Raw genomic sequence first — 13,202 nt, forward strand, 5'->3', positions numbered from 1 at the left:
CCCATCCCCATTTCCATCCCCATCCCAACCCCACCCCATCCCATCCCATCCCCATCCCCATCCCATCCCAACCCCATCCCACCCCATCCCCATCCCCGCCCCATCCCCATCCCCATCCCAACCCCATGCCATCCCATCCCATCCAGTCTCCATCCCCATCCCCATCCCATCCCATCCCATCCCATCCCCAACCCCCCACCCCATCCCCAGTCCCATAAAACGCAACCCGCATTTATTCACCCTTTTCTGAACCGTTTCATTTCAGAGGTTTACAAACGAGGACCACCTGGCAGTTCATAAACACAAACATGAGATGACATTGAAATTCGGCCCGGCGCGCACCGACTCGGTCATCATGGCAGGTACGGCTCAGCCCCGCGCCGCGTTAATGCCCACGGCTGCAAGATTAATGCTGGGGAGCAGATGCAGCGAGCCACGTCTCTGCCTCCCATAAAAAGCCCTGTGATCTGCATTTAATCAGGAGCAGAGCGGAGCCGGAGGCTGCTGACTTTCTGCTCGTTTCTTTTTTTTTCCCCTGCTTTCTTTACGGCGGTGTTGGGTTTTTTCTCCTTCTCTCTTTTGTTTTCCCCCCCCTTTTTGTCATTTGGAGGGGGGTGATGGGTGGACGGAGGTTCCTCTCTGGTGCAGGATGTGACAGCGAAGCTCCTTCCCCAGCGCTTTTCCTTTTTTGGGGGTTTGTTTTGTAAACCCAAACAGCTCCGAGTGCTGCAGGGTCAGCACAGCCCGTATGGAACAGGGAAAAGAAAGCACAGATCGGGGTCTGGCAGCAGAGCATCGCTGCTTACTGATGCTCTCCTGCTTCGTTGGGATCCTCTTTTGGGTCTCCTATGGGTTGGGGGCTTTGTGTAGGGCTGAGAGCAGGGAAATCCCTTCTGCAGCCCTCGGGAAGGACGCGCTCACCCCAGCTCCATCTCCAGCCCCATTTTGGGGCTGATGGGGAAGCAGCAATCCAGATTGCTGTGAGCCTGTGAGCCAGGGTTAGTGTTAGGGTTAGGGTTTAGGTGTAGGGTTGGGTTGGGTTGGGGTTGGCGGCTGTGGATGAGGTCCTAAGAGAGCTGAGGCTGGACCCCAAGGGACCCAAAATGGGGATCAGCCTCATGGGAGCTGATGAGGAAGGCATTGGGGTGGGGGCTGCAGGCAGGCTCAGTTTCCTGAAGGTCAGTTTTCCTTCAGTGAGCCCTTTGCTAAATGGGGGGGGGGGGGGGCTTTTCCTCTATGAACTCCCATCCATGTCGGCTGGGAGGGGATGGCAGCACACATGGGGTGGTTCCATTCCCAAATCCTCATCTCTGCAGCTCCCAAAGGTGCACGCAGTCGTGGGTGAGACGCCAGCACAAAACACTTCACGAACTGCTTTGTCCCGGCGTTTTCTTCCTCCCTCCCTCATTAGCTTTGTGCTAACGAGCATCAGGATTCACCCACACCAAAACACTGCAGTCAGGATGCGGAGGGTCACAAGGAACAGAGCTCTCCCCACGCGAGGACTGATTGAAATGGGAATTGGGAGCTTCTGGGCAGTTCCTGGAGGTTGGGATGGGAGAGGTGGTGGGCTGGGAGCAGTCCTGGTGCTCTGTGGCATCAGGTGAGCGACGCTGAGCGGGGAATGGTCCAAACAGAGCCCTGAAAATGCTGCAGAAGCAGCATCCCACTGAGATCTGCAGCCAGAGCAGGTCGTGGGCTTAATGGGGAGAGGTGTGGGCGAGCAAAGCGTGCTTAATGAACAAACCTTAATGAGGCAGGGAGGGTGGAATACACCACGGCTCAAGGGAAGCATCTCAAGGACCCCCTTTGTGCTGGAAAGTGCAGGAGGGTCCCGTGCAGGCAGATGGCTGCTGGTGGGTTTCTCCTCCTCCTCTGATCCCTCTGTGCTTTTGGGATCTGCTCCTTTCTGGGGACACCAACCCCACTCCAGCCCTCTGTTGTTGCCCCCGAGGACGGGCAGAGCCCCGGGTTGGGAGGGACAGGCCAGGAAAACATCATCAGGTTTTGTGCTGAGCTGGGGGGCTCAGGAGGGGCACAGGGGGGCACGGTGTGAATTGGTGCTGTTGTGCTGCCCCCCCAGATCAGACCCCGACGCCGACTCGGTTCCTGAAGAACTGCGAGGAGGTGGGGCTGTTCAACGAGCTGGCGAGCTCCTTCGAGCACGAGTTCAAGAAAGCCTCCGAGGATGAGGAGAAAAAGGCAAGAGGAGAAAGGCAGCGCTGGGAGCCCGGGCTGGGGGGGCTGTGCTGGAGGGCAGGGCGTCCTGCTGTGCCCATGTTGGGGTTTTCCTGTGGGGTGACTCTGGCTGCCAGTCGTGTGATGGGAGCCCCGTTTAGAGCGCGTTGGAAGGGTTTCCTATTCCCTTATTCCAAAGGGCAAAGAGGCGGTAATCCCAAATACTGTGCGGATCGGGGTGGAAAGAACCAACCCTGGGGGCTCTGGGATCTGAGCAGAATCCTTTCTGAACCTCTCCTGGTGTCAGATCCCCAACGATGCTCCCCAAAGGTGCAGTTCTGGGGTCCCCCCGATAAAGGAGCAGGCAGGGCTCAGGCAGCACCATCCACAGCACGGTGCATTGCGGTGGGGAGAGGGGCTGCACGCAGGAGGGGCTGCGCTAACAAAGAGCCCCCTTGGCTGCCGGCAGCATCGATCCGGGCTGCCCCCGCCACCCCGGGGCTGAAGGACGGCGGGATCTCATCAGCCAGCAGCTCATTAAGGACGACTCCCCCCCTTCCCTTCTCAGGGATCGGAGGAGCACAGCTGCGTGCGGGGCTCTTAGGCTGCCACATACATTTACGGGGTTGATGGATGGACGTCCGTCCGCCCGCAGTCAGCGGCGCTGCTCGGAAATAAACCGCGGGAGCAGAGCGGCGTAAATCTTCCCCGAGATGGGGGACGGAGGAATTGGGAACGAGCGCTGCAAAGTGCCTCTCTCTGCTCCTGGCAGCACCCATCCATCTCCGCTCAGCGCTGTGGGGCCGTGCGGGCCTTCCTCCCCTCTGCACCTTTTGTTCTCCGCAGCTCAGACTGGAGGCTGCGCCCCGGTTGTGGTTTCGGGTCGGCGTGGCTCAGCCGCCCGCAGTCTCGCCGCTCGCTTTATGGGGAGACCACCCAGCTCCCGTTGCTCTGCAGCCTTCAGCTCTCGGATATTTGCCTTTTAATTTTTGTTTGGCTCTTCAGGACGGCCGCAGGCAAAATATTTCCGCCAGCAGTCGGGAGAACGGCGGCGGCTCTGAGCTCAGGGGGTGGTTTGGGTGGAAGGGACGCGTTGACCCTCCCCAAAAAGCCCTGCGCACCCCTCAGCCCCCAGCCCCGCTGCCTCTGTGTGCCCCCCCGGAGCTGCTGCTGCATCGCTGCGACGCTCAGAGCGTTGGCTGCCGGCGGCCCCACGGCTGCTGCAGGGTTTTGTCCTCTGTTTCCAAGGGTGGTCCGACAGCAGCGCCTTAATTAAAACCATGGGAGCAGCGGGAGCTTCCCTGGAGGCACTTTAAGTGGTTCGAAATTTGCCTGCATGTTAATCCCTTCTCCTTTGTGCTTCCCATCTCTGCTTAGCAGGGCAGGTACGTGGCCACGAGCTCCGGTGTAAATCAGCGCCAGAGCAGCCCCAGAGGCACAGATTTACCTTTTTGCCTCAATTTTCCCTCCCTGGAGAGGACTTCAGATGCAGCAGAGGAGGAGGTGTGGGTTAGGGGCCGGGCTGGGCTGCCGAGCAGGGATGGGGGATGGAGAGCAGCTCTGAGTTACGGGCATTTCTGCCCTTAATCTGACGCTCAGTGCAGGGGCTTCTCCATCCGAATCCACCCCACAGCTCCATCCCGCTCCGTTCCCTCCCAGCCCCACAGAAGCAGCCGCTCTCTCGTGTCCCCCCCCCATTGTCACCTTCTTCCCATCCCCACCAGCTCCCCATCAGCTGAAACATGGCACGTGGCACTGCAGGAGCCCAGGCTGGCGGCGTGTTGCCATCTGTGGGCATGCAGTCGGGTTTCATTTTAATGGGGAGCCCGTGGATGTTTAATAACTTGCATGGCTCTTTGTTTGCTTTCGATAATCGGGCAGTAAAATAATTCAGGCTGATTTATACAACGCTTTGCAGCTCTTTCTGCGGATGAAGGTGCCCTCTGTGGCTCAGGGCTTTGTTACCTGCTTTCCTCCGCAGAGCCCTGGGATGCAAAGAATCAGGTCTGTGTTCTCAGCACGAGGTGCCATTGGGGCTGTGTGCTCACAGGGCCGGCACGGCTTCGCTCTCCGCCTCGGGCTCCCAGCTGCTGTTTCAGGACCAATAAATAATAATAATTTGGCAGCTCAGAGCTGCAGCTCTTCCTTTGGGAACGGGCGGCCGTTCGGCAGGCGATGTGAGCTCATTGTCCTCTCAATCCATCGCTGGTTTTTCCGCAGAGCAACGCAGCCCTGGACATGTCGCTGCCCTCCACCCCAGACATCAAAATAAAGGAGGAGGAGCCGGTGGAGGTGGACTCGTCCCCCCCTGACAGCCCTGCCTCCAACCCACGGTCACCGCAGAGCAAGGAGAAGGTACGTCCGACCCCCAGCCCTGGCAGAGGCTGCACAGAGCAGAGCTTCCCCCCGTTTGGGTACCACTGTGGCTCATCTTGTTTGTGAAAGAGAGAGAATCGCTTCTTCCCTCCCCGCCGCTCTTCAAACACGCTTAAATCTCCACGTGGAGGTGAAGAGAAGCTTCCTGCCTATCCCACGAATGCTCTTCAGGTGGGGATGAAGTGCAGCGCTGCAGCTTCACCCCCAGGGTGGGCAGCAGGTGGTCAGAGCAGGAGAGGAGCAGTGAATCACAGAGGGGACGACTTCCCAGAGCCAGAATCTCTGTGCCCCGTTCCCTGCAGTGACATACAGTCAGTTGGGGTAAATGGTGCCCCTCTGTGCCTCAGGTTCTGTGCCTTAAGTTTCAGAGCCATCAGAGGGAAACCAGAAGGGGCAAAGTATGGCAACTGCTGAGTCCTTGCCTGACCCACTGGTTGAGCACCTGGGGAAAGGAACCGGGCAGCCCTGAGAGCACAGGTGAAGGCAGTGCAGCTGTGCAAGCAGAAGAGGTGGAGCCTGGCTGCACCACTGTTAGACCCCATTTAAGGGCTGATTGCCAGTGGGGAGGGGTCTCTGTTTGGGGATCCCTCCTTTGTGCAGCTCAGAGATGAGTGAGCGCCTTCCCTTTGTAATGCCATCCCATTCTCTCTGGTCCCTTTGCTGTTGTACTCCTGGTTTGCCCTTCCACCGCGTTGATCTGTCAGATCATAACAGACAGCCAGGTTTGGGTGAAGGTAAATCATGGGATCGTGGAGCGTTTGGGCTGGAAGAGTCCTTAGAGATCATAGAACCGTAGGATGGTTGAGCTGGAAAGGATCTCACAGCTCCAGCTGATAACTGAACAGTAACCTCGTGTCTCCTTTTATCTGTTGGCCACCTTTAGGAGATCGCTCCCAAGCCTGTGATCATTTCCACGCCAACACCAACCATCGTGCGCCCCGGATCGCTGCCCCTGCACCTGGGCTACGACCCCCTGCACCCCACGCTGCCTTCCCCAACCTCTGTCATCACCCAGGCCCCGCCATCCAACAGGCAGCTCGGGTGAGTTTGTAGCACGGAGTCCTTGCCCCGAGGCTTCCCTCCTGTTATGCTTCCCGAGCAGTAATTAGGGACCCAGAGAAGTTCCTTGATTGGCAGAAGATCCGAGGTGCTGCGGCTGCTTGGGCATAAGGGCCTCATTGCGAAAGCAGAATGGGGTGGAAGCGCAGGAGGCAGGAACTAATTGTTGCAGTGTAATGAAACGAGGCGGATCTCACTGCAGGGAGAAATTAATCCCCGAACACAGAATCATAGAAGCTTCCACCAGGAGGTGCTCTGGGCTCCCACAGCTCTGCACGCTCCCTGGGGCTCTCCCAGCACTTCCCAGTCTGAACTGGGGGCCCAATGCTCCTCATGGTGCCTCCCCAGCACAGAGCAGAGTGGGGAGCACCTCTGTGCAGTGACCCCAGGGAGCCATTGGCCTCCTTGGCCTGCAGGGCACACAGCTGGTTGTGGTCGATCGTTGGTCAACCAGGACACCATTGGTGTTCTCAGCCACCAGGGCACACTTTTGGCTCACGGTCTCCCTTGTTGCCACCGGGACCCCCAGGTCCTTCTCTGCAGAGCTCCTTTCCATGAGCCCAGCCCTGATGGACACCAAAGCTCTGATGGTGTCTGGGGACTCCCAAGCTGCCTTTGCAGCCTGAGAGCTCAGCAAAGCCACCCATAGGAAGCTGTCTGTGTCTTTAGTGGCTTTGGCATTTTCTCAGACAGCCGCTGCCCCTGCAGCAGAGCCTCTTCTCCAGCCCTCTGCCCTCCTGCACGCTCAGCATCTGCTGTGGGAGCCGTTCATTTCAGCCCAGCAATCGACGGCCCCTTTTTGCCCCTCGATCCATCCGGCATCAGCTCAGAGCTCACTGCTGGCTGCAGCCCTCGGGAGATGCCCTTATTCTGCCTGCATTCCACCTGCATTCTGCCTGCATTCCACCTGCATTCTGCCTGTATTCCACCTTTATTCTGCCCTTGTTCTGCCTGCATTCTGCCTGCATTCCACCTTTATTCTGCCTGCATTCCACCTGCATTCTGCCTGTATTCCACCTTTATTCTGCCCTTGTTCCTCCTGCATTCTGCCTGCATTCCACCTTTATTCTGCCCGTGTTCCTCCTGCATTCTGCCTGCATTCCACCTTTATTCTGCCCTTGTTCCTCCTGCATTCTGCCTGCATTCCACCTGCATTCTGCCTTTGTTCCACCTGCATTCTGCCTGCATTCCACCTTTATTCTGCCCTTGTTCCTCCTGCATTCTGCCTGCATTCCACCTTTATTCTGCCCTTGTTCTGCCTGCATTCTGCCTGCATTCCACCTTTATTCTGCCCTTGTTCCTCCTGCATTCTGCCTGCATTCCACCTTTATTCTGCCCTTGTTCCTCCTGCATTCTGCCTGTGTTCCACCTTTATTCTGCCCTTGTTCTGCCTGCATTCTGCCTGCATTCCACCTTTATTCTGCCCGTGTTCCTCCTGCATTCTCCCTGTAACCCAGGCTGTTTGGTGCAGAGTCCCCCCTCACTTGGAGACATGAGAAAATCAAACTGGAGCAATCTGGGCTTCAATGGGGTTTTGTGTCCTCTGCAGCTCTCAGGGATGGATCCATCCCAGAGCTCCACGGGGGGGGGGTTTGGCTGCAGCCATAATGGGGCCGCAGCGGCCGCGGGGGGGTTGTCAGCGTGACAGAGATGGAGGGCAGGGCTGTGACCTCCCCACAGCTCGCCTTGTTAGCCTGGGATTTTCAAAGCAGCCTGGAGGATTTGGGATGCCCAATAGAAATGAATGAGAGCCGAGCGTTGGCGTTCCCAGGGCAGCCTTAAAAATTCCAGCCTGAGTTATGGGCACGCGGAGCCCCCCTCTCTGACCCCGCTCCCCCCACGCCGCCGTCGCTCCACGCTGGCTCCATCCATCCCCCATCCCCTGGGCTGTGCTGGAGGAGGGGGCAGCTCTGCTCTCCTCCCTGCTGCTCTCTGCACCGTTCTGCTCTGGGCTGCGCCGAGCAGGAGGAGCTCCAGGGACGTTTTCCTTCCTCTCCCCATCGCTTGCTCCATTCCACCCCCCCTTTCCCTGTGCAGGACGGTCACCGCTTGAGCGCGGCGCTCTGAAATGGAGTGAGAGGAGTGAAATGGAGGCAGAGCCCGTTTAGCCAAGCGAAATCTGCAGTGGAAAAAAAGAAATCCTTGGTTGTTTTCATTTGTAGCAATGAGGCTCCGTCCCCATCGCCTCCACCCCACCTTCCACACTCCTCAGTTCACAAAGCGCCCTTCGGAAAGGGGAAAGCCAGCAGTTCATTCGTGCTGCCTGGACGACGTCGGCCCCAAATAACCCCCGAGCCCTGCGCTGTCTTTGCAGGTCACCCACAGGTTCCCTTCCGCTCGTCGTGCAGCTGCCAAACGGGCAGACCATGCCTGTCCTGCCCGGCCCCCCCATGCAGATGCCGTCTGTGATATCGGTAAGGAAACGCAGCACGGCTCTGCGAGGCGGAGGGGAGGGAGGGCCGGCGCTTTTCCCCCTGCCAAGGCGCTTCCATGCTGCAGAAACTAAAGTGCATCTCCCCGCCCTGCGCGAGATAAGGCTTGAGCAGGAGGGGAGGGTGGGTTTTGGTGGGGGGGGGGGCGGCTCTGGCAAGGCAGCAATAACGCGGCGATCACACTAGAGGGCAATCAGTCTGGAGAAAAAACAAAGCCGTGCCCAGACAGATGGCTCACGCCGTGGATGGAGGCTGGGAGCTGCAGGGGCACTGCGTGCTGCAGTCGGAACCATCCGAGCTTGCAGTGAACGTGTTGCTCTTTGCAGGCCAGCAAAGCCGCCCCCCCTGCCCCAGCATCACCAGAGTGCCGTGCAAATGTTCTCCTCGCGTGTTGGGCTTTTTGCATGCGAGGAATTACCCGTGGTGCAGAGCTCAGGAGCAGCTCTGAGCCCCCTGAGAGCTTCAGCTTCCCCCCCCCCCCCCCCCCAGGCACGGATCCTGCTGTGTGTTTTGGCATTGGAGCGAATCGCAGCCAAAGCTGCCCCAGGTTGAGGGGAGGTCGCTGTCAGAGCAGGCAGCCCCGCGCTGCTCGTGGGCACGCAGCTCTGCGCCGTGCTGCTGCCTGCAGGCACAGCTTTGGGGCTGCAGTGCTTTGCAACAGCGGACCTGAGCGGCGTGCTAACGCAAGTGCAGGTTCTGTTTTCCCCGTGGTGAGGGCAGAGCTCTCCTCGCTTAGCAGGAGACGCTTCGATGCGCCCCCAATGCTGCTGCAGCTCTGCAGCGCTGCCGAGAACCGGAGCGCTCCGTTCCCTCCCTCCCTACCCAGGGATGGGGAGAGGAGGGAGGTGTGGGGCTGCTGCGGCCGGGCAATCCTTCACCAGCAACCGTGGCCACCAAAGGGGCGGCTGCTGCCCTGGGCTGACAGCAGCACTGATAAATGGCGGCAGTTAAACGCCGAGATTTGTCAGGGCTGATAAATGCGCTCGGTCGGGGAACGATTGCGGAGCTCGTTGGCACCGCGGCTCCTAACGCTGCGTCGGTTCCTCCCCGGCAGCTGGCACGGCCCGTGTCCATCGTGCCCAACATTCCCGGCATTCCCGGGCCGCCCATCAGCAGCAGTGGCTCCGTTTCCCCGTCGGGTCTCCCCGTGCACTCAGAAGCCAAAATGGTGAGTGTGCAACGCGTGCCCGCAGCGTTCCGTCTGCGCTGGCCCCTCCAGAAAGGCTTTTTCCCCTTGGTTTTTGCAAAGAGCCGCTCCGAAATCAGGTCAGAGTGCTGCTCTGTGCTGGGATCAGGTGTTGGAGGGGCTGCGGCTCTGGCCTGCAGGGTGGGCACTCGGTGCTGGTGGGACGCAGCTCAGCCTGGCGTCGTCTGTGCAGAGCTGCTGCCTGCATCCAAGGTAACAGATGGGCTGGAGGTGGGCTTGGGGATGGCGGAGCCAAGAGCAGGGATGCTGTGCTGCAATCTGAGGGTCTGGGTAATGGGTTTTGTGCAGAGCCTTCGACTGAAGGTCTGTGAGGAAAAAAACACCTCAATTTTAGAACAAAGGGCAGCGAAACCCCGTTGTTTTTTGGTCAGAACGGGGGGGGGGGGGGAGTACAGATCGGCCTCCTGGCAGCGCTGTGCTGTTCCACGCTGCCACCTCAATGCCACCACCAAGTGTGTGCAGGGCTCACGGGCAGAGCTGCACCATGGCTGAGATGTCTCAGAACATGTGATGAATGATCATGGATGAAAGGAGGCCCTCCACCATCCCCATCCCATCCCCATGTGGGCACTGTGTCAGTTTGGGGATGTGGGCACCTGTCTGAGCTGGAAGCTGCTGCCCGCCTCGAGCCAAACCAGGCGGTGGTGGTGGCTTCACTTGGGTTTGGAACGGCCGCTGTCACTCCTCAGTCACCTGGGTTCCCTGGGTGGGAAAGGAGCTGCATTAAGCCTCAGCAGAGCGGGGAAGGGGTGACTGATGTCCTTTGTTCTCCTCTGGCAGAGGCTGAAGGCCAGCTTGACGGCGTCTTCCTCGCTGAACGGCAGCGGCCTGGTGGTGGGCTCAGCCAGCACGATGGTGACGGCGCGCCCAGAGCAGAGCCAGATCCTCGTCCAGCACCCCGACGCTCCATCGCCAGCTCAGCCTCAGGTCTGCTGCTGCCCAGCCCCGGTGCTGGGGGTTACTGAGCCTCAGAGGAGCAAACCTCACACCTTCCTGGTTTGCAGAAACGGTTTAAAAGCTTTGTTTGTCCAGCACTGCTTCGGCACTGACGCTCTCGAACGCCACCAGGCAGAAAACTCCACCGAGGCGTTCATCTGCTTGACAGGGGCTGGAGTTCTGAAAGAATGTTTTGCTCCCTTCTCCCCGTTCGATTACGAGGGTTAAACGCTCCCCTCTCAGGCAATCAGCTCCGGCAGCTCCTGCCAGCTCACCAAATGCCAGCCCTCCATCAGCACCGCCACCTGCTCTGTCAGTTGCAGCGCCTTCCAAAAGTTTTAATGTCCATCTGCTGCCTGACAGCCCAGCAGCCGCAGTGGCAGAGCCCACCAGGTTGGGACCCCGCACCCTCCCCACCGTTTCCTTTGTTCTGAAATGAGCCTGGGCTGTGGTGTGGAGCTACAAAATCTTCCCGTTGCCTCCGAGAGCGCGTCTGGCTGAAGGCATTTGGAGAAAATGGAAAGCAAATTAATCTCGAAAGCAAATTGCCCACTCAGAAACCACTGTTTGTGCTCTGCCTGTGGTTATGGGCCCCGAGCGGAGACGGCGCGTGGTTCCGTTCCTCCCCAGCCCGCTCTGCAAAGCAGATCCCTCTTTCCCCCAGCCCCAAGATGCCGCATCTCCTCCTCCAGACCTGGTGGGAAACGCTTGCTCCGCGCTCTGTCAGCTGCGTGCTCCCTTTCAGCATCTCTTTTCCCCGTCTCCAGGTTTCCCCTGCACAACCCACTCCCAGCACCGGCGGTCGGCGGAGGCGGACGGTGGATGAGGATCCCGATGAGCGCCGGCAGCGGTTCCTGGAGAGGAACAGAGCTGCTGCCTCGCGCTGCCGGCAGAAACGCAAGCTGTGGGTGTCTTCCTTAGAGAAGAAAGCCGAGGAGCTCACAACCCAGAACATCCAGCTGAGCGTGAGTATGTAACCATTAAGGCTGAGCTCAGCCCGGCCGCTCCGGGTCGGTCACCGCGGAGGGAACGTCGTCCCCGTGCTGCAGAGAAAATGCCTTTGGGTGCTGCTGTGAACTCCAAACATATCAGTGCAGGTCAGGGGCTGAGCTGTTGGAAAGGAGCCGTGTGGAGAAGGACCTGGAGGTGCCCTGAAGGCCAGCGGTGCCCTGGTTGGCCAAAGGTTGACCGGTGATCAGCCATGAGCCAGCAGTGTGCTGCAGTGGCCAAGAAGGCCAATGATTCCCTGGGGGGAGCTGCACAGAGCACCGCCTGCTGGGGATGGGATGAAAGCAGCCGTGTTTATAGCATGGAAATGTCCTTTCTGGAGGTGGGAGCGCTCTGCTGGCACAGGGTCAGCACAGCACAGCAGTCCCAGTTCCCTTCATGGGGCAGAGGGCTGAGCAAGGAGGTTTTGCAGCTGCGGCCACAGATTTCTGTGAAGAATTGGGTCTTTCTGGCTGCTCCCCTCCTGCCTGCAGAAGTGCAGCAGGTCTAAAAACAGCTGAACAGAACCTTTCTCCTTTTGCAATTATCCTCCTCATCAATGCCCTCAGCGTTGGCCTGGGATTGGTCTGCAAAAACCAAACTCGTGTCCATCCTGGGCTTTTTCTCCCACTGCTTGCCCACGACTCATGGAATGGAATTGTTTTTCAGTAGCACCGATTGTGGCATTGAATTCTCTTCCCAAAGTAATTCTAGAAGCTGTTTCCTTGGGCAGTTCTGCAGCGTAACTGACAGAGTTTCAGCCATTTCTCCAAACCTTTCCATAGAGGGCAGTGATTTTGCTGCACAGAGCTTGGAGGGAAGCGAACCCGAAAGTTGTGGGGGCTCAGGAAGGGTCGGGCAGAGAGAGCACAGCGAGGGGCAGCTCAGGAGAGCGCTCCCATCGTGGGTTGGCCACCAAATCCCCCCACCTGAAAGCTTTGGTGTCCCCAGGCCGTCTCCAGCTCGATGCCAAGCGTTGAGCTCGCAGGACGAGCTGGCAGCGGTGTGTCCGTACGTCCACACGTCCACGTGTCCACACGTCCTTGTCTTTCAATCGCAGAACGAGGTGACGCTGCTGAGGAATGAGGTGGCTCAGCTGAAGCAGCTGCTGCTGGCTCACAAGGACTGCCCCGTCACCGCGCTGCAGAAGAAGACCCAGGGCTATCTTGGTGAGCGCCGCCTGCTGCTGCTGCTGCAGGTTGAACCACAGCAGGGACCACAGAAGGAGGGTTTTGTGGTTTTGGGAACCTCAGGCTTTGCCCCGTCTCCTCCTGATTGCTGTTCTCCACGTGCAGCTTCACCCCTCCGTGTGGCCTTTTTGTCCCCATGCTGGGGGATGTGGCCCCCACCCAGCAGCTCCGGGCAGCACTCAGAGCACCTCATGTCTTTAAAACCCATCTCTGCTCTGAAAGCAGGGTCAGGAACGGGCAGGTTCTGCCAGTGACATCCTGGGGCTCCAGATCTCCTTCCCTGTGACATCAGAGAGCTGAAGGCCTCGTTTTTATCTTCCCATTTTCTTCCTTTCCTTCCTCTTAGTTTTTATACCACCTATTTCGTTCTCAGTCCGCCTGGCTGCTTCCTACCTCATCGTGTTTTATGCAGAGACCTTTGGAGGACTCTGCCCCCCTTCCCCCTCCATTCCCTTCCCAACTTTCCAGTTCCCATGGCAGTGTTACGTTGAAGCCCTCATCAGCTTCATTTCCAGAGCTCGCTCTCTTTTGCCCAGTTGTAGCAGTGGGGGGTTGGGGTGGAGCTGTGACTCCTGTTGGGCTTCAACCCTTCAGTTCTGGGCTGAGAGGTGAGCGTTCAGGAATCACAGAACCATGGAATGACAGCATGGATGGGTTGGGAGGGTCCTTAAAGGACATAGAACTGTGGGATGGCTGGGTTGGAAGGGTCCTGAAAGGTCCAAGGTCCATGGAATGGTTGGGTTGGAAAGGTCCTGAAAGGTCATAGAACATGGGATGGTTGGGTTGGAAAGGTCCTGAAAGGTCCCAGATCCATGGGATTTTCGGGTTGGAAGGATC

General features: G+C 58.6%; 1 protein-coding gene across 1 annotated transcript; it reads left to right on the forward strand.

The window, feature by feature from the left end:
- The first annotated feature begins 242 nt into the window (after window positions 1-242).
- On the forward strand, window positions 243-13,146 carry LOC122192001 (cyclic AMP-dependent transcription factor ATF-7-like). The gene is made up of 9 exons (XM_042892418.1): window positions 243-362; window positions 2,084-2,202; window positions 4,399-4,533; window positions 5,438-5,595; window positions 7,928-8,027; window positions 9,100-9,213; window positions 10,033-10,179; window positions 10,956-11,153; window positions 12,236-13,146. The coding sequence occupies exons 1-9, from the start codon at window positions 314-316 to the stop codon at window positions 12,617-12,619; spliced, it is 1,404 nt and encodes a 467-aa protein (XP_042748352.1). The 5' UTR covers window positions 243-313; the 3' UTR covers window positions 12,620-13,146.
- Window positions 13,147-13,202: the final 56 nt, after the last annotated feature.

This window comes from Lagopus leucura, unplaced genomic scaffold, assembly GCF_019238085.1.
Source record: "Lagopus leucura isolate 7727_CA_CO unplaced genomic scaffold, USGS_WTPT01 60366-0_obj-0_obj, whole genome shotgun sequence".
NCBI lineage: Eukaryota > Metazoa > Chordata > Aves > Galliformes > Phasianidae > Lagopus > Lagopus leucura.